Source organism: Glossina fuscipes, unplaced genomic scaffold, assembly GCF_014805625.2.
Source record: "Glossina fuscipes isolate IAEA_lab_2018 unplaced genomic scaffold, Yale_Gfus_2 0, whole genome shotgun sequence".
In the NCBI taxonomy this organism is placed as follows: Eukaryota; Metazoa; Arthropoda; class Insecta; order Diptera; family Glossinidae; genus Glossina; species Glossina fuscipes.
Genome location: NW_023998414.1, coordinates 16,749,246 through 16,769,575, shown reverse-complemented (window position 1 = coordinate 16,769,575; position 20,330 = coordinate 16,749,246). Strand labels below are relative to the sequence as shown.

Below are 20,330 nucleotides of genomic sequence, written 5' to 3'. Positions count from 1 at the left end.
TGGTGACGTGGAAACGGTTCAAGGAAAAATTTTCTTGCGAGTAATGCATTTTTTCCACGCATTATAGAAGATCCAAAGCGTCTGTTACGCAAAACAAAAAAAAAAAAAGAAGGAAACAAGTAAGAAAATTATATTCGGTTACGACCGAATCTTTTATACCCATCACCATTATGCTACAAAAGATTAAAAAAAAAAAGGAAAAGTACAAATTTGCATACTGCATAATATTGGAAGGGCGTGGCTGATTTTTTGATATTCTTGTAGAATGACGTTTTGAGCATTTATCTCGTACATCTATCTGTTTTAGGGTATGAGCAACGAGCAAAAGGCATGGAAAGCAAAGGTGTTCTTAGTGTGGTCGTGGTAGGCGTGTTTTTGTGCCTTGCTTGGCTCATTTTCAAATTTTTTTGCAATTTTATAGGCGATACCTTCTTTGTTGCGAACAGGAGAATGTATAGCATAGATTTAACACAGTTTGGCAAGCGGACGGATGGACAGACGAACAGACGGTGCGAGAACTTATAATATTTCTGTGAAATATGATGGCGATTGGTGCATTTTTGCGATCCGGAGAAGTTTTACAACGAATATACCACGGACGGATGGATGAAGAGACGGACATGCTTAAATCAATTAAGTATTTGATCCTAATTAATAATGTATGTACTTTACAAGGTCTCTGCAGCTTTCTTCTGGGCATTGCAAACGTTTCGACAAAGTGAACATACCCATACAACCTTAGGTGGGCGGATATAGAAATCAATTTTTCTTTTAGTTGTTACATAAACGAATAATTTCGGTTGCAGATATATTTATATATTTTTCTTTTCTCTTCTTCTTCTTCTTCTTCTTTTAGAAACATATGAATACAAAATATTTGGAATAAAGTTTTTAATCAGCTATATCGGCCGTGTAAGTGAATTGGATAATAATTCTAAACTATTCATAAGCGTTTTGACGATACCTGAGTGAAATAAGTTATAAACTTCACGGTTTACATTTGTCGTTTACCAAGGCGTTTACATTAATTTGTTTTTATATTTTATATAGTAAAATATATGCATGTAGTTTATGTATTTGGCAAATATTTCTTCTTCTTCTTTTTTAGTTTAAAGACAATATTCATAAATTTTTGTTTTTTTGTGTTACGCTTTATAACGAAAACAGTCTTCTTTAAATTCATATGGAAGCCATCAGGTAAAAACATGTGTGTTGATGTAATATATGATCGATGTAATATGAGCTGCATGTAATATGATAAAGTTTACATTAATAATGGAATTTTTCTTCTACGTAGAAAATGTTTAAATAAATCATAACTATTTCAAGGCTGCATATCTGGGCGATTGCTTAAGATGCTCTAAAGAGCTGAAACCCGACGAGCTTGCTTTTACTTGTAAAGTTATCGTTAGTTTACCATACATTGCATTTCTTGACTGGATTCATTCGCGAGCCCGGTTTGCATTGATAGGCTTCTGCAAAGTGTTTTGAATTCGCTAAGGTACCACGAACGCGTATTTGACCTGGCGAATGGTCCGAGTTAATTAATTTGAGAATAGCATTTTCTGGACGAACTGAAACACACCATCCTTGAGCGTAATTTAAAAAAAATAATTGTTCATGTGTAAGATTTAAGCCCGGCAATAGCGGCTCAGGTCCATGTTGCTCGGCCCATTTTTTATAAGCCTATGCATTTAAAGGAAAACGAGCATGTAGTTGATTCGCACAGCATTTAATAAAATACCTGAGATATGTGTTTACTTTGAATGCTTGCTTTACACCACCATCGTCGGCCATATTTTCCTCCAAAGTGAAGCGCCCGTTTACATATTGATCAATTTCCTCAAATTTGTATTCAGAATATTGATCTACCATGCATTGGGTATGCTCGTCGAATGTGTTCATTGTTTCGTTACTCCACCATTGCATTACATCGCCGTTTTTATCAAAATGTCGGCCTATCATCGCCAAATACATGTTAACGTTTTTCAATTTCGAGAGAAATACATAAACACATACCTGTATCATCGAATCCATGGGTTATTTCATGTCCGATAATAGTGCCAATGCCGCCATAATTCAGGGATTTAGGGTAATGTTGATTGTAAAATGTTGGTTGCAATATGCCCGCAGGAAACACTGCAATAGAAAATATGTATCTTACAAATGTTTCGCATGAGTATCTAACAAAACAAAAAAAAAAAAGGAAAAAGCTTAAAAGCGCACCGATATTATTTCGCCTGGAATCATAAAACGCATTAATCATAGTTGGATTAAAGGTAAATATTTCCTTTTCTGCACTCTTCCTGAGCAGTTGCATGTTCTTTGTGAATGCCCAATGAAGGATACTCAAATCGTTCTTGATATAATTGTCGGGAACAATAGTGAGCTTCAAGAAAACAACAACAAAATATGAAAATAATAACAATAATAATAATAATAATAAAAATTATGAATAATTTATTGCTGATTAAATTTAAACTCGTCTTACATTGAGATATTCCTCCTCCAAACGGCTGACATTAGTCAAGCTATCGGTATAGCCTATGAGTTCGCCCATAGCATCGGCTTTCTCTCTGGCTATATTTCGCGTCCCACTATCCATCCATGGATTCTCATTTAGCAGTTCGTTGAAAGCTTCGCGAATTGTAAGAATCATGTCAAGAGCGATCCTTTTGCTACTCGGATCGAAATGATCTTTTATGAACAGTGCCCCAGTCGCCATGCCGAAATTTGTATTAACTGATTCTACGCATCCGTTCCAATGATCTTCTTGACTTCGGACGCCCAACAATAATCTATTAAACTCAAATAAATCTCGCTCATATTCATCGACTAAGAGTACGGCGATGAAGCGCACCACACGCCAGACAAGGGAATTGTATAAAATTGTGCTATCAGTTCTATTTATTATCTTGCTTACTTCAGTTAAATATGGCACTGCACTCACAATAAGCTCCTCGTTTGGTCGCAGAGTTATGTTAGGACCTAAACATTCTTGCAAGTATAGCGTCCAATTAACTTCGGGAATCTGAACTTGGAGTTCAGGTAGAATTATTTTATTGTATTTTTTCTCCACATCAAATCGCTCTTCTTCCGGAATTGTCGCATTTGCTAACTGAATTTCAAATTGCAATACGTGATGAAGCTCCTCCGCAACTGTGTCACGTTTGGCTCCTAGTAGAGTAGCCGTTTTAATCATGTATCTGTGATAGGCTTTCCGTAATGTTTCCTTATTCGCCTTAATGTAATTATCACGAGAAAGTAAAGGGAATGGTGGTTGATCCATTTTTAAAATGTAGACCGATGTGTTCATATTGTCAAGTCCGACAAATACTTTTGATAATATCGGTAAACCATAGCTTCTGTGCACTTTACCCAACAATTCTTCAATTTTTAGACTTGGCGGTTTCCAATTGGTTTCTATAACTGGCCAACCTCCTAATGATTTTATAACTTGCCTTAATTGATCTTCCCCGATCTTCCGTATTTGTGCTGTAATTATAAAACGGTTAACATTCCCGTTTACATATTTAGAACCACTTTCCCCGGCATGTTAATATCAATACCTGTATCCATGCAACTACTATACATTGTTTTTGCTTTAATGGTCGCTTGATTATCTTCATCCTTTATTGGTTCCTCGAGTAGCCCCTTAAGTATCAAAGTCACTTTATCCTCCAAAATCTAAACATTTTTTTTTTTATTTATGATGATTTAGTTAATATTCAAATTCAAATCAAATTTAAAATACTATGGTGGGCCGATGCTCGGCATTAAATACCCTACACCGTTTTGATTAATACAGTTATTCATATAACGACCTTTCTAAGTAGGGCGTTATACGGAAAGTGGCCCAAAAAGTCATACCATCCGAACCATTTTCAATAGTCTGCATTCTTGGATCAAAATACGTCAGCATATGAAATTTCATCTATATTCACCTCGAAAGTTGCGACCTGAAGACAAGACGGAGAAGACGAACGGACACACGTACATCAAATCGGAGAGTGATTCTGAATCGATCGGTATAGTAAAATTGTCGTTTATCTGAAATCCTTCTGTGTGTTGCATACATCCGCCCAAACTTAATATACCCCCAACAGCACAAGCCGTCTCGGCCATAATGAATATACAAAGCCATAAAGCGCTTGTGAGAGGAACGTTTTTACAGAAAACAACGACGACAAATTTCCATACCCACTGTACCTGCAATTTCTTAAGAGCTAAGTTCGTCATTTTACAAACGCGACCATACAGATATATATGTGATTTACAGTCACAGTCACGACTAAGGATTCTGGTATATTTTACACCGTCTCAACTTTATATCGATAAACTGATAATTTAAATTTAGATCCGATTTCATGATCTTTCTTATATAAAAGTAATTATGTGCACGTGAAAGCTATGTGGCTTAAATTAATGTATCCCATTACCGATAAGATCAAATCGGTGCAATAAAAATTTTATAGTCTTCTTAACTAGCAGCGAGATGATGTGATGAAGTTAATCGAATGACTTCTTATAAGGGAGTGTTCTTAAGGATAAACAAGAAAGAAAATTATACTCTATTATATTGTTCTAAAAAAGACCTAAGAAAATAAAGGAACTAAATTTGTCACACCCTATGGCGCGGCTGATTTTTGCTATTTTCAAAATAAAAGTTTTTGTGACGTAGGCATGTGGGCGTTGTAGGTGTGTCGTTCGAAAAGTTAAAGTCACTTCTAAATTTTCAGAAACAGAGGTGTTCTCAGTTTACCTGGTACTGTCGGCGTGCCCTTTGACCGATCTGGCCCATTTCCAATGTCAACCTGCGTACAAGAATTTGCAATGTTTCTTCCAAACTTGAAGTCAATAGATTCATTTTTGCGGCTAGAAGAATGTTTACAGCAGACATTACATAAAAGGACAGACAAAGAGACATGCTTTAATCGATTTAGGATTTGATGCTGATTAAGAATATGTATACTTTTTGGGGTCACTGAAGTTTCCCTCTGGGCCTTGCAAACGTTTTGAGAAAGTCCAGATACCCCTCAACTTTTGCAAATGAGTATAGAAATACATTAATAAATCGCAAACTATTGGCGATTGGATTGATACGAAAATGGCGAACATTTCCGAAATAATCAGGAAGACATATTTTTTGAAAATTTTTTTCCAAGAGAGGAGCAAAAGTCATTCCGCCTATTATTTAGATCGGAAGCAATCTCATCATTATTTTCTAATGAAGTAAATATATTATTAAATAAATAATTTATATAAAATTGAACCTCTCTTGGCTGGAACAATAATCGATGAAGCACATAGGATATTTCAATTGTGCGTATCGCCCAAATCTTTAATTACTATCGACATTTATAAATTTTAATAAAAATAAATATATATGAATAAAAGTATTTAATATTATTTCATGTGCTAGTATTTCATGTGCTGAGCCCTATTACATGGTTTGAATTTTGAAAAGCTTAAAAATAAGATTTCAGTATCTCTAGAAGTACATAGGTGTAACGTGCTTATACATACCCTAAAAGTACTAATTGAACCTTTATCTTTAGGTATAAGGAATTTCTTTTGCCAGCCGCCGCATGCATATCGATAAAAATCGTCACAAGGATCAATGGTTGCGTCCATTGCTTCTAACAAATAAGATGCTAAAAGAAATATTTATAGCAAATGAATAGAAAAATTTATTTAGTTAAAATATAATAAGATTTAATTTTAGAATTATTACTTATTTGATTGCATCGCGTAAAGATATACTTCTAAATTATATCCTCCGGACTACTATTTATCTTCTCATCTAAAAACAGTAAATATGCTCGGCGGGAAAGATCGTATAAGAGAAAACATAATAAAAAAAGCCCAAAACAAAAAAAAAATAAATAAATAATTAAATACATAAGGGAACGCAAGCGTAATTGAGGTTATGTTCTTCACACCTTTGTAAGATGTAATGGGAACAATGAATAACATTCTTGTAAAGCGTAAAGGAAATCATTGAATGAAACCGCAACCCATAAAGAGATTCTTCATATAAAACGAAATAAGAACAATATTTTAAGAAAGAAAGAAAGAGAAAGACACTAAAGAAATATTCATTTTGAGGTAAATGTTTGCCGTACTCATTACTTCGAACCACAGAAGGGATATGATTGGCCAGTCTAGGACGTTTTTCCAATGGAATTTTGATTTTTTTTCTCAAAAAACATTTATAGCAGACTTGGAGCTAATATTCGGGTTTGCCTATAAAGATGTTTACCTATATATTACTATATTTATAATTTGTAGTATATTGGAAAAACAAACCATAAATAATTATTTATTATTGATTTCCTTCTTTATTTTTACACTTTATGCCACTTGCGTTGCAAGGGTGCATTACATTTGCCCAGATGTCTACACCGTCCGCAAGAACTTGATACCGATCGCTTCCGAATCAATTTCCGAATCATTTTTTGCGTCGATGTAAACTCATTTGCCCGTCCGAGATATTCTGATGAAATTTGCTACCTGATGTGTTCTGTCCCAAGGGCATCATATATGATCTTTTATATATTGAAAATAAGAATAGTTATAGGAGGGCGTAGGATATGCAATGGTGAACCGAAGCTCACTGCAGTGTTTTTGGTTTGTAATTTTTTTTTGTTTTTCTCAACCAAAGAAATATGCATTACATGTCAGTCAGTCAGTCGAAGCGGATAGATTGGCATTTAAAATTAAGAAGCGAAATAAGGAACTTACCTGTTCGCACACATTCATCCTTGAGGCAAATTTCTGCGAAAGAAAAATGAAAATAAAATTTAAAGAAAAGCAAACAAATTATCAATTCGATCGAAAAGATTTGTAGCTTTAATTTACATGATATATATAATTAATTAGAGTTAGGAGGAGTCTACAAAGTGTTGCTCATCACTTTCTTAAAAGGAATTTAATGCCAAAATTTTATTAATTTTCTCAATAAATATCGCATTAATTTAATTTAATAAATGATACTTTCATATCTCTTTTTTTCAAAATATCGAAAAAGAAAAATTTTTTTTAACAAAATCACTTGTAGTATATGGGTATATAATAAAGCCTGTGCGGATGCATGTAACATTCGAAAGGACATGAGATAGACTCACCTCGCTATAGAATCACTCTCTGATTTGATGTAGGCGTGTTCGTCCGTCCGTCCGTCCGTCCGTCTGTCCGTTTTATCTTCTTATGTTCAACCTGTAGGTCCCAATTTTCGAGATATTTTGATGCAATTTGATACACCAAAACGTTTTCAATCAAGGTGCAAGGTCATTGAAAATGATCGAGATAGGACGAATTTTTCGACCACTTCTCTTATAATGCCCAACTTTGAGAAGACGTTAAACGAACACCTAACTGCATTAAGCGAAGTGGTGTAGGGTACTTGATGATGCTGATGGGCCATGACCCACGCACAATCGCGACATTTTATATAATAAGTTATAGTAAATAATTAATATAAATAAAAAATATGTGATTAACGAGTAAATAATAAATAATTAACCATTTAAATTCGTGTTTTAAATTGATGTAATAATGTAAGTGAGTACTCATTACCTGTATTATAACAGTGGCTAGCAGCATAATTGATAATCAAAGTACTGAATCCAGCACCAAGTAATAAGCATAGAATGCTTACAGCCGCATATTTTGCTTTCGGTGTAAGTAGCTCCAATAGTCTATTTCGTCGATAGTTTTCATCGCCAGAACGACGTATACGCACTGAAGGAGTCTCGCCCTCGTTATCATAGGTAACTCTAAGGGCTGATCTTTCCATATCCCTAGGTGGAACTTTGCAACCCTTTGCGTATGTTTTTTTTCTTTGTTTTGATGTTTATTTGACGCACACACAAACCTATAAAATAATGATATCAAATATTTAGTTTCAAACAGGTGACGAACTACTTTGCCGATAGAAATTTCATTTCATTAAATTTTTATTCTTAGCGCTCGCTTTGCAATAAATGCGTACACAAGCGTCGTTGTTTATAATTGTCAAATAACGGTAATAAAAATAAAAAAAAATGAACTGTTAATCAAATTTCTGTAATATGTGCTTAGGAAACGGTGCTTATTAAACAATTTAACCCGTAACAACAGTTAGTTATTAAATTCGTTAGCATTAAATGCCGCCTATGTACTTTTACACTTAATAGCAAAGAATATATGAACTTCCCTAAAATTTCAAATCATGAAATAACCTAACAATTTGTTGTTCTTCATAAAGAAATTACAATCAAATTGTCCATTTAGAAGAGTTATCTTGAAGAAATTGAAAATTATTTGGAAAGTAAAAATTATCGATAGACGCAAGACGAACAACTATGGATGAACATGCATACGTAACATACTCAAGCCGCCGCACAAAAGAATAACATTTTCATTAGCTAATGAAAAATGGTTTTCGCAACGCAATTAAGAAGAATTTTGTTTTTTTGCAGTAAATAGGGTCCGCACAAAAAATCGAACAAAAACAACTTTGAGTGTATAATCCCCACGCTCTAACCTCTAACATAAACGATGAAGTGAGGTGTGACGAAAAAGTTTAAGAGATCGTAAAAAAAATGAAATCTTTTTTTTTTTTTTTTTGGTTCTATTAGTTATTAGCCTGCGATGCATCATTGCTCCCTCGAGTGATTTCACATCACCGTGGATTTTTTTTTATCTATGAAAATTATAAGGTATTTTATGAAGAATAAAAGCAATTAGGATAAAGTTTTTTTCATAACAATTTAAAGTCAAATTCAAACAATCCAACCAATAAGATTCACATCAACGATAGCATAACTATATTCCCGGCAAGAAATTTCCTAAGTATAGGAAAGTAAAGTAAAGTAAGTCAAATGAATTCTTCTTTCATTAAGTAAAAAAAAAAAAAAAATATTATTTAAACTTACGCTTATCATATTGTATATTAATTGTGGATATCTGGAGAAGAGAAAAAATATTTGTATAGCTAGCTTTACTTACTGTAAGGAATTATATTTCAAAGAATTATTTATTTATTTTTATCAACATAAAATGCAAATTGAATGAATTATTATGTGATGAATGCAAGAAGAACGTCAAATTCACAAATGCACTAACAAAGTAACGGTACCGCACACTTAAAAACACGAGTTACTTATTCGATAGTTTGCATCGAGTTTAGAAAAATCCCCGAACAACTGCGCCGTTTGACATAGAAATTTAAACTATTTACTTATGCAAGTGCAAATCCTTTAAAAACCCTGCACTTGGAGTTATTTACCTTTGCATTATATGAGAACATGCATGCATGCATGCATGCATGCATTCATGCCTTCTACATATATGTAATTATGTTAATATATATACATGCGTTTACACGTACATATATATATGGAATTTTGCGTAATACGAGAGGAGGACACAAAATTTAGTTAAAGGTTGTTTCATTATGCTCTCTCTTACGCGAATACCTTGTATTCCTACACATAACATACACATAGTTTTGCGCTCTTCTCAGCTCGCTTTAAACAACTCGTAACGATCTCTGCATAAATATATGTATATACGTATATATATATACATCTGATGATTTTGCTTCTAATTGATTTACGCGCAATGAGTTTGCAACAAGTTGTTGATGAAAGTGCCGTCAGAATTCAATGCACAACATAAGGTTCTTTTTCCTACTTATACGTTATGGTGTTCTACACAAAAAGTATTTACTTAAATTATTGTAATCCGAGGTAATCAATGGACTATCATTGATCAAGACATAATTGGTTAATCCATCGACATATCTCCTTTGACGCGCTCATCATTTTCCGGTCAAATGTTATCCAATGAGGGTTGGTTCTCCTCAATTGTAGGCTTAAAAGTTTAAAACTTAAATTTAATCTTAAATTAGAGCTGAGCCAAACACGAGTACAAACGATTAAGATTTTGCCGGTACTGATACCATATAATCTAAACATGTGAAACAAAAAACGCCATTTAATATGATCCAAGTGACTCACCAAGATTTTTTTTTAACAAGGCCTTTAGCAAATTCAATCGCGTTAACAGAAAAGTAACGGTTACAGGATTTCCAGTACATTGGCTTAAAATGCGCTCGATAAAACTGAAAAGGTCCAAACCCTTTCCCATGCAATTCAAATTTGACCGCAATGAAGATTCAGCGCAATTCATAACGCAATTGATATAGAGAAATCTGTAGCAAATGGAACACAAAGTTTGAAAAATGTAGATCAGTCTTGCTGAGAGCTGTGACAAGGAGAAGAAGGGGACACATATTCGTTTTTAATGAAAACCTACAAAAAAATAAAAAATACAATAAGTACGTTCTTCCATAAGGACGAACAAACCTGAAATGTACACATTGAATTTGACATTTTACTTTGTTACTCTTTTCCCCAGTCCATATGCCGTATCTATTAGCTCTACCAGTTGCAAAAGGATTGTAACATTAATACCCATTGTTTCTTGGCCATTGCTTTTCCCTAATTTTATAGACCGTTAAATGGAAGCTACCTCTGTACATATAAGTTCCACAATATTTATTTGAATTTATATTAGAAAGGAATTTTAAAAAGCAGTAGACATGATTTCATCGAATTTCTCAACTTTTTGTTTCATGGAGTTAATCGGATTATTTTTATGTTTATATATTTTGTCTACAATGTTCTTATCAGCAGTAGTCAAGTAGTTAGCGGACATTCTCTTTACCAATATATCCAACAAATATTGACAAAATTAAGAACGAAACATACGCGAGAGTTCGCTTTGGTCAGCACACCAACGGAAGTGATTGGATTTTCATGAAAAAAAAGGGAAAGCCAAAACCACGGCTGACCAGCAGCTGGCGACTCGCGAGCAGATTAACAACAATTAACAGAAATTTATCGGAAAAGAGCCGCTTGCTTGTAAAGCGGTAAGGAGAGTGATGAGACTATTTACGTTTAGTTTTTTCAAAACTATTTAGATTTGTGGTTATCTAAAGCATGTTTCCCAAAATTAATTCAATGAATTTTTTTTTTATTCTAAAGGTTGCATATGGCGACTATGGCCTACAGACAACGCAGCTTATTTGCTTTTTTTAGCCAATAGTACCTCTAGAACAACAACTACTTCAAGTAAGCATAGCAACTACCGCAAAGCTTCTTCGTAAAGCGCTCCTTTTGATTAGAAGATTTCGTGGGGTATACCCCACTTTTCAGAGAAAATTAATCTTTTTTACTTAATTTACTTAGTTTTTTAAGAAAAATGTCCGTCTACACGATATAGGGAAAAGAAGTTGCCAGGAAAACATTATAAAGTAACAAACTAATCATTCGTCCTATATCGCCAAAAAAAAACAATTTCAGAAAAAGTTTTTTAAAGTTTAAAACAAGAAATCGTCATAATATATGAAGGAATTTTAAATCGCAGCAAATACAAATGAATGCAATTTTCTGATGTTTGTGATAAATAAAAGAGAAGGACTACGAGAATTTAGCTTAAAAAATTAATCTTTTTAGATTATGTAATCGGGTCTAATAATAAAATACACATAATTCGTTTGTCTACAAATTGTACATGCAGGTGTAATATTAACTATAGTTTTTTGTTCACATAATTCTTCGCCAAATGTGTGCCTTTGTCTTTTTTGTTTCTAAATTAAATGAAAATTATTGCTTTGCTCTTTTTTTTCAAAAAAGTCATTTATACAAAGAGTCGCCAAACGTTTGCTTGTTTACAAGAATAATTTTGAGATGCAAGTTAGAAATAAAGGTGACCAATTGTACACTTCTTCTTTTTAGCCAATAATACTTTGTGTGTTATATTGTCTCGTAATCGATTTTTATTTCTCGATCTACAAGAGTTTGGACAAAAAGCAAAAAAAAATCTGAGATGAATTTACCGTTTGAAGAACAAAGGAATTTGTTCAAATTTAATTTTCCCTTCCAGGCATGAATTATTTGGTCACCTTAAATTCGGACATATGGCATATTTCTTTTTTATATTGCTCAGTATTGTTTAGTATCGTTTAGTGGTAGTTATAAAATTAAATTTTTTTTTATTTTATCGTTGAAAATTTTATTTTACGTTTTCGTGAAATATGCTAACATTGACAATATATTTTTACATTGGTTGCTTATATACCCTGAGTTATGCGGAAATATGCATCGACAATGGCCGGTGTAGCCCTTATTGTAACGAAATGAAAAGGAGCGATATTGAAAAACATTTATCAACAAAAACACCGTACCGTGCAATTGCTAATTTCGATGATAAACCTCCTGTATATGAAGGTAATATTAAAAAGAAAATCATTCTCTGGATTATTATTATATTTATTTTTATTTTTCATTAAATATATTATGTTCGAAGGCTGCCAACCTACACGAATTTGGTGCATTATACGTCATGGAACAAGAAATCCCAGCAAAAATGTTATAGAGAAGGCGAAGAACGTATTAAAAAATCTAAAAGACCGCATTTTGTTAAATTCGGAAGTCAGTTTGTGTCTTAAACATATGGATATTTTAAAAGATTGGCAATTTAAGGTCGCTGAAGAAGAAGAAAAATTTTTGGTCACCGAAGGCGAAGATGAGCTTATTGAGCTAGCTGAGCGTCTACAAAATCGCTTTCCTAGTTTAATACCAGAAAACTACGATCCAAGTATATATTATTTCAAATATACTGCCACCCAAAGAACATTTGAAAGTGCCAAAAGCTTTGCTACCGGCTTGTTTGGCAGACACCAAATCGGTCAAATAATATATCCAAAGCCTTTGCATAAGGATCCGGTATTAAGGGTAAGCGTTGCATAATTTTCAATACATAATTTCGACATGCGTTATGTAGGGCTTATTAAGGCATAATACGTTAAACATCTGGCACACGTTACATGATTTCTGTCAACTGAGTAATATGAATGAATTAAGGAATGAATGAATGAGCAGTTTAAACATTCGAGAGAATTTTATCGCAACTGTAGTTTGTATTTAAGAGAGATTGCTCACTTTGCATTTGGAAGGACTCATTTTTAAACAACAAATATTGATATGTCATCGGCAAAGTATGTTTAACATAATTTACAAACTCGTAAAGACATGAAATTATTAACATTCTCTCGAAATTCGTAGAAATTGATGTCTCTCTAACTGAGATTTTTTTTTGTGTGTGCTGTAAAGTAATTCTTACAATGCTAACACTTTGACAATAATTAACTTTTAGAATGGAATTTATCAGTTGCCGTAAAAAGATGAAATTGTGCAGATCGTATCTACGGTAATTTAAGAGAACGACCGGAAAGATTGTAAATATATCTTTGAAAGTGTATTGTGATATAAGCAATGGATAGATAGATAGATAGATATTCCTTGCTTGCAAGAGCTGTTAACCCAATTATTGCCAATCCAGAAAAGTACTGCCAACTGCTGCTTCATGCAATTTAAAAATAACGCAATTAAACTTCTGTTTACGGCAACGCTATTGGGAAGAGTAGAAAAAGCGAATTTTGAGTAGCAAAAATTGCTGCGTATTTTACTCGAACGTGATTAATATACTCTATAGATTTTGGAAAAAATTTTATAAATTCTAAATTATTTACACAACCTGCATTTTTTACGAAAAATAGTTGTAAATATTTATTATGCAAAGTTAAAAATACGAAGAAAAGTTGGAAAAAATATTTATGGTTAGGTTGGCCACATCTAAGTATTGCTCTTTAGAACTGCATGTGTCTGGCGAACTTCATGTCAGTCCAATCAATAAAACTGTTCAATATTATTTTTTTATAAAATATTGGCACAATTCATGGTTTACAGTGGGAAATAAATTAAGAAGATAAGTTTCGAGTTCGGACACTCCCTGTTATATTTTGCGTTGCTCATTTATAAAAGAAAATGTTCGAGTCCCACTATATGAATGCAAAAGTGGCGGATAGTAGCAGCTCTTGTGAAAGTTGTCCGGAAGCAGTTACCCAATTTTCACCATCCCCTAGCACAGGTTGTGATAATGAAAAAAAGATAATTTTACCAATCACGGAAGGACCAACGGGATCGGTTAGCCGAAAAACATCAATGTCAGAAAGTCAACAGTTACATCCATTGCTACAGAAGTTATCTCAGGAGCATTTCAGTGAATTAGTGCCCGACCATCAGTGCCCGCTCTGTTTTCAAGCCAAGCGACATCAAGAGACCATTGAAGGCTTAAAATATGAACGCCAACCTTGGCGTATACGCGAGCGTATGAAAACAGCAAGTGTGGCGCTGGTGTTATGCTTGAATATAGGGGTCGATCCGCCAGATGTAATTAAGATTCAGCCATGTGCTAGGTTAGAATGTTGGATAGATCCGTCGTCGGTGTCTGCGCCTAAAGCAATGGATATGATCGGAGCTAATCTTCAAATGCAATACGAACGTTGGCAGCCTCGTGCTCGCTATAAGAAATGCCACGACCCCACAGTGGAGGATGTAAAGAAGTTATGCACGTCTTTGAGGCGAAATGCTAAAGGAGAGCGTATTCTATTTCATTATAATGGCCATGGAGTTCCGAAACCAACGGCAAACGGTGAGATTTGGGTTTTTAACAAGACCTTTACTCAATATATACCACTCAGCATATTTGAATTGCAAAACTGGATGGCCGCTCCTTCAATATACGTATACGACTGTTCCAACGCAGGAATTATCATACAATCTTTTCTCCAATTTGCTGAACAACATGAACGCGAAATGGAAAAAGCTGTAGCAGCAAGTAGTCAACGTATTCCTTTGGGTGGACAGCCGGCCCAACTGCCGCCAATAATCAGTTATAAAAACTGCATACATTTGGCTGCTTGCTCAGTCAATGAAATATTACCAATGAATGCTCAATTGCCAGCCGATTTATTTACTTCTTGCCTCACGACTCCCATAAACATAGCTCTTAAGTGGTACACCATGCGAGAAAATTTTGGCCTAGTTCCAAGACTGCACAGTGAATTTATTGACAAAATACCTGGCAAAGTAAATGACCGTCGCACCATGATGGGTGAACTGAATTGGGTATTTACAGCAATCACAGACACAATAGCGTGGAATACATTACCTCGGGAACTGTTTCAAAAATTATTTCGTCAAGATTTGCTCGTAGCAAGTTTATTTCGCAATTTTCTTCTGGCGGAACGAATACTTAGATCTCATGATTGTACACCGGTCTCCCATCCAGCCTTGCCGCCATGTTTCCGTCACCCTATGTGGACGGCATGGGATTTAGTGGTTGACTTAGCTCTACGTCAATTACCTGATATTCTGGAAAGGGGAGCACCATATCGGCAGCTTCCATTTTTTGAAGAACAACTTACCGCTTTTCAAGTGTGGCTTGACAGAGAATCGGAATCTCGCACACCTCCAGAACAATTGCCAATAGTTTTACAAGTTCTACTATCCCAAGTACATCGTTTACGCGCATTAGAATTACTGGCAAGATTTTTAGATCTCGGTCCCTGGGCAGTCAACCTAGCTTTAGGCGTTGGCATCTTTCCTTACGTACTTAAATTATTGCAAAGCTCGGCAAAGGAATTACGTCCAGTTTTGGTATTTATTTGGGCTAAAATTCTGGCAGTTGATCCTTCCTGTCAAGTAGATCTGGTCAAGGATAACAAATATTTTTTATCGGTGCTTCAGGATCCCGGCGTACCCAAGGAATATCGTACTCTGTCAGCCTTTGTGCTTGCGTGTATAGTTAACAATTTTCTATTGGGTCAAACAAGTGCATTACAAGGTTCATTAGTTTCTATTTGCTTGGAACAACTTAACGATGATAGCTGGCTTCTCAGGCAGTGGTTAGCAATATGCTTAGGTAAGATTGTGATATTCAATATTTCTTTTGGAACTGCATTTTTTTTTTTTTTCTTCTAGGCATGCTATGGCAGAATTTTGAAAAAGCGCGGTGGTCCGGTGTTCGAGATTTAGCGCATGAAAAACTTTATTCTCTACTTAAAGATCAGATACCAGAGGTGCGCGCAGCTGCCGTTTTTGCTTTGGGTACTTTTATTAGTTCAGTCAGGGATCGTTCTGAGGAACATGCGAATAATATTGATCGCATTATAGCAATTACTTTATTAGAGAATGTGGGTGAAGACATGTCACCATTGGTGCGTTTAGAGTTGATTGCGGCTTTACAATGGATGGTGTTACTTTTTGAATCGCAATTCGTCACAGTTTATATGCAAGAGAACATGGTCTCTTCTTCAGCATTAAACGAGCGCGGAACGAACGTCAGTCACATAATTCCAGGGGTACCATTTTCTACGGTTATGCCTGGCATCCACCATCATTCCACTCACAGTTTGGAACGTAATTTCTCTATGCGTCGAGGAGCCAGTTCGAGTTCTATTTCGAATATTAGTTCTGCTAGCATACCATTTTATTCGATTTTCCTCAAATTATGGCAAGGTATTTACCAATTGGGTTATGATCCCTTTCCTAAAGTAGCGGAAACAGCCCAAAAAATCATTGCGTATATAAGGGATGCGGCCCTGTGCTTGATTACTGCTAAGGAAGCGACAACGAATGATAAATGCCTTAGTCTGAGTGTAAGCTTACCGCCAAGTCCAAATACGAAAATTTCCTATTTGAGCGGGAGTAACGGGGAGTCACCGCCCGTGGTAAAGGGTGACGTACTTGATGCCGTGCAATCTAGTGCTAGTCATTGGGCATCAAAATTTCGCACTGTATCCAATGAGCCTCAAGCTATGCTGCAACGTAAGCTACGGACTACGTCTATGAACGACGAAACTGATAGTGCTGCTCCGCCTCCTACCTCAACGACAAATGAGTCATTTGGCAATGGCGGTGGAGATGGCTCCGCTTCTGGTCACAGCAGCACCAGTGATACAAATTATGATGTCAAGTCTCAAAATCTTAGACCTATAGTAATTACCGATTTTATTCCATGGGCAATTTCTTACTTCACTCGCCCAGGAAAATATCGATATTCTACCGACAAAGAAACTGAACGCGTACAAGTGTTTCGTATCGATAAAAATTCGCCGGAGCTTAGGGCTAGGGAATGTAGACTTCAACGAAATCGAATCGTGAGACGGAAAGCCAAAGATCAACAGGCGCGCACTACAAGAATAGATCATCAATGTTGGATGCGTAAAACACAGTACACGCCTTCCATAGTTAAGTTACTGCCCTATGAAAATCAAATTGCCGTAGCCTATAAGGAGAAGGTGCTTGTTTACGACTGGCAACGCAATACGGTAAAAACTTTCACACCGACGCCAGCGCCTGCTTTGAAGATGTCACGTGTGCGAACAACATCATCGTCTACCTCATCTCCACCATCCGCTTATAATCTATCACAAAATCCTACAACCGCACGTGTTAGTGCTATTGAGTTCCTAAATCCGCAAGATGTAGCACTCACGCTTGTCGGTCATGAAGACGGAGTAATTAGAATTTGGCAGGCAAACCCAAATGAGGCAATTGATGAACAAATGCGAGAATCAGCGGGACGCCTGGTAACTGCTTGGGTGGCAATGCCTAGTTTACATGCATCTTACAATGGTACATCGTCCGGTACAGGCTTTGGAACATCATCGAAGCACTCGCGAAAGGATACAGGTGCTGTTGATGGCATTGGTTTAATCACAGCTTGGCAACAATGTTGTCAACAATTAATTACTGCCGGAGGATCAACTCGTTGCATACGCATCTGGGATATCGAACGAGAGTATCGACTTTGTGATATTCCAATGGGAAATGAAAGTTGTGTACGAATACTCTCTCCCTTCCCTAATAATGTTCGTGGCGATATCATCGCAGCTGGTTGCAGTGACGGCAGTGTGAGACTCTACGATAAACGTTGCTCTCCACAGGACTCTCGCATTCGGGTTTATCGTGAGCACAGTGGTGCCATACTTAGTGCATGCCTAAAAGACGATCAGACTTCCTTAATAACTGGATGTTCCCAAGGCAAAATTTCCGTTATTGACTTACGTTTAAGAGCACCTAAAGGTGTTGTACAACAATGGGATGCGGGCAATGATATTACGGCTGTTTCGATTCATCAGGCCGCCGATTTGATAGCCTGCGGTAGTGCTAATAAAATAGCGGTCTATAATAGTCAACAAGGCGGTCGAGCGCAGAGTATGGTACGCAGCCACGAAAGCTTCATGGGAACTAAAATTAGTCATCCCACGTGTTTAGCTTTCCATTCTCATAAAGCCTCCTTGGCAGTTGGATTCGTGGATAACACAGTAGCTGTGTATGAGCCCTCGTCAGGTATTCTGACTAACATGCTATAAAGTTTATAATTCAATTAAATGAAAACGGCTTACTGAGAGTAAAAAAATCGTTCAAGTGTTACTGCCAAATTTAACTTCTTAAGTTTTTACTGTGGTAGCATTAAAAATATTTTATATTGCATTAGCGTCGAAATAGGCTTATAATTGGAGCAAATTTGTTTGTTTCAGTTTTATAAACTGTGCAATCGCTGGCAAATCGAAGTCGACAAAAATCCGCAAACATTTGACAACGTGCGTAAATTCTTGAAAGGCAAGGAAATGCTGGCCGCCCTTAAAAATGTTCAAAGAAAAATACAACAATTCGATATTAGCGTTAACGATGTCCGTCTTATCTATACAATCTGCGCATTCGAAACTGCTTGGAATCGCCATAAGGAGGCATCTGTATGGTGTCAACTACTTGACAAGAATTCATTGGAAATTCTTGAGTTTGCCGAAGATCTAGAGTATTACTGGAATGACGGTTATGGTTACAACTTAACATATCGCATCGCTTGTCCAACCGTCCAGGATATGTTTAAACACATCGAGTAAGTGCTTACCGATTATAACAGAGAGAGAGAGAGAGAGAGAGATTAAAGTAATGTGATTGTGTATTTGTTGTGGTCTAAAGACCTCAGTCGTCTTTACCAAACGCCACATTTTACTTTACCCATTCAGGAACTCTATTAAAACTGATGGCGCACTTAGGTCTCTACAAAGACAGTTCTCCGTTAACTTATAAGAATTTTAATAAAAAGCAGCGAGCTTGGCGCACAAGTCTTATTGATTCGTTTGCTACAAATTTGGCTTTCGTGCTATATGAGTTAGTAAATCTATTGTGTTTCGAGTAACATGCTATGCATGCATATTAAGCGTTTATGCTTTTGCTGTTTTCCAGATGCGAAAACTCCAAGCCGATGATCTTAACAATGCATCAAGAGCGCGTAGTATATATACCAGGTTGTCCACGTAATTCTGATCTTTGCAGTTTGCAAACAATCCGTCAACTTTTTGCCGCCAGTGTGGAAAATTGCGATTTCACTAAAATATGTTCAAAAAACCCCGAATCGAATTAAAAGAAAATGTAACGACCAGCATACACCAACACACGCACTAATTATGTCAAACGCTTTTGCGAATCGATATATTTGTGATTCAATAAGTTTATATAATTATGTATATCGTCACAGAAACAGTGTTTACTTGAAAGAAGTCAACGTGTTCGCATCCACGTATTATATGTATTATACATGTAAATAAAAGCATAGTCTAACTTTTAAATACATGCATATCTATTATGTATGTAGTGAACAGTGCACTAATTAATAATATGAGTTAATATACTATTTTTAAGCTATAAATGATTAGTCAAATATACTTTCATACATTTGCATGCTCCCTCTTCTTATATCTATGATTACGAATAGTAAATTTACGAATAATTCATGGCGCTAATTATATTGATTGCACTTTACACATATACAAATGCTTACATACATACATACATACATAAATACATACATATACATGTATACAAATGTATAGTGTTATCAAATATGTTAAATTAATAAAATTTATAAAAATTATATCAATTATGTCTTAACGCTTTCAACTGATTTCATTGCATATGCATGTACTCAAGAGTCAGTGAGTCAATGCTTGCCATCACAATTGATATGTATGTATTTTCTTGGTTGACACGAAATTTTTGATTGCTCCTATTGTTGAAATTCTTGACTTAGCGAAGCTTTGAAAGTTAAAGAGAGAGCAGAGCATAAAGTAATATAGCATGACCATGACGATGATGATAACGCTGACGATGACTTGAAAAAATTGCTAAGTAAATGCAATATTTTCAAAATATGCTCGTCAATAACGTACTAGGCAACTCCCAGGCTTCTTTACGCGATTGTGGATCATTTCAAATGCCAAAGGTCAACCTAAGAACGAATTCTAACAATTGTCTAGAAACGCATTTCAAGTTCTAAAAGAGATTGTGCATAATTAAAAGCGCATTGTAATGCGTGATTTTTAAGAAAATTTATATCGCGAAAAAGATGTAGGATTGTATTAGGTA

The 20,330-nt window shown here is 35.5% G+C and overlaps 4 protein-coding genes across 5 annotated transcripts; 3 read left to right on the top strand and 1 right to left on the bottom strand.

The window, feature by feature from the left end:
* Window positions 1-926: 926 nt before the first annotated feature.
* On the bottom strand, window positions 927-9,209 carry LOC119635983 (neprilysin-1-like). Its single transcript, XM_038031052.1, has 10 exons — window positions 8,992-9,209; window positions 7,579-7,876; window positions 6,745-6,777; window positions 5,527-5,654; window positions 3,570-3,687; window positions 2,492-3,495; window positions 2,227-2,389; window positions 2,020-2,139; window positions 1,762-1,958; window positions 927-1,686 (listed from the first exon to the last, which is right to left on the bottom strand). Exons 2-10 carry the CDS (start codon window positions 7,796-7,798, stop codon window positions 1,414-1,416), a joined length of 2,256 nt encoding a protein of 751 aa, XP_037886980.1. The 5' UTR covers window positions 7,799-7,876; window positions 8,992-9,209; the 3' UTR covers window positions 927-1,413.
* A 2,821-nt stretch (window positions 9,210-12,030) lies between these two features.
* On the top strand, window positions 12,031-13,876 carry LOC119632600 (multiple inositol polyphosphate phosphatase 1-like). Its single transcript, XM_038025583.1, has 3 exons — window positions 12,031-12,278; window positions 12,358-12,785; window positions 13,800-13,876. Exons 1-3 carry the CDS (start codon window positions 12,086-12,088, stop codon window positions 13,812-13,814), a joined length of 636 nt encoding a protein of 211 aa, XP_037881511.1. The 5' UTR covers window positions 12,031-12,085; the 3' UTR covers window positions 13,815-13,876.
* On the top strand, window positions 13,086-18,524 carry LOC119632577 (regulatory-associated protein of mTOR). 2 transcript variants are annotated; one of them, XM_038025559.1, is made up of 3 exons: window positions 13,086-15,816; window positions 15,876-18,248; window positions 18,440-18,524. In XM_038025559.1, the coding sequence occupies exons 1-3, from the start codon at window positions 13,878-13,880 to the stop codon at window positions 18,445-18,447; spliced, it is 4,320 nt and encodes a 1,439-aa protein (XP_037881487.1). In that variant the 5' UTR covers window positions 13,086-13,877; the 3' UTR covers window positions 18,448-18,524. The 2 variants fall into 2 exon arrangements, with proteins under 2 accessions (XP_037881487.1, XP_037881479.1); XM_038025551.1 differs by lacking the exon at window positions 18,440-18,524 and having other exon boundaries at window positions 13,627-15,816; window positions 15,876-18,426.
* On the top strand, window positions 18,426-19,701 carry LOC119632614 (multiple inositol polyphosphate phosphatase 1-like). The gene is made up of 3 exons (XM_038025602.1): window positions 18,426-18,801; window positions 18,885-19,076; window positions 19,152-19,701. Exons 1-3 carry the CDS (start codon window positions 18,530-18,532, stop codon window positions 19,327-19,329), a joined length of 642 nt encoding a protein of 213 aa, XP_037881530.1. The 5' UTR covers window positions 18,426-18,529; the 3' UTR covers window positions 19,330-19,701.
* Window positions 19,702-20,330: the final 629 nt, after the last annotated feature.

Excerpts from the sequence above, each read along its gene's own strand:
- LOC119632600 (XM_038025583.1), top strand. The coding sequence starts at position 12,086 with ATGCTAACATTGACAATATATTTTTACATTGGTTGCTTATATACCCTG. Across the intron at positions 12,279-12,357 it reads TAAACCTCCTGTATATGAAG|GCTGCCAACCTACACGAATT; the intron begins GTAATATTAAAA and ends TTATGTTCGAAG.
- LOC119635983 (XM_038031052.1), bottom strand. The coding sequence starts at position 7,798 with ATGGAAAGATCAGCCCTTAGAGTTACCTATGATAACGAGGGCGAGACT. Across the intron at positions 5,655-6,744 it reads GGATGAATGTGTGCGAACAG|CATCTTATTTGTTAGAAGCA; the intron begins GTAAGTTCCTTA and ends TATTTCTTTTAG. Across the intron at positions 2,140-2,226 it reads TTCCAGGCGAAATAATATCG|TGTTTCCTGCGGGCATATTG; the intron begins GTGCGCTTTTAA and ends TTTCTATTGCAG.
- LOC119632577 (XM_038025551.1), top strand. The coding sequence starts at position 13,878 with ATGTTCGAGTCCCACTATATGAATGCAAAAGTGGCGGATAGTAGCAGC. Across the intron at positions 15,817-15,875 it reads GTGGTTAGCAATATGCTTAG|GCATGCTATGGCAGAATTTT; the intron begins GTAAGATTGTGA and ends TTTTTCTTCTAG.
- LOC119632614 (XM_038025602.1), top strand. The coding sequence starts at position 18,530 with ATGCTGGCCGCCCTTAAAAATGTTCAAAGAAAAATACAACAATTCGAT. Across the intron at positions 18,802-18,884 it reads GATATGTTTAAACACATCGA|ACCTCAGTCGTCTTTACCAA; the intron begins GTAAGTGCTTAC and ends TGTGGTCTAAAG. Across the intron at positions 19,077-19,151 it reads TTGGCTTTCGTGCTATATGA|ATGCGAAAACTCCAAGCCGA; the intron begins GTTAGTAAATCT and ends GCTGTTTTCCAG.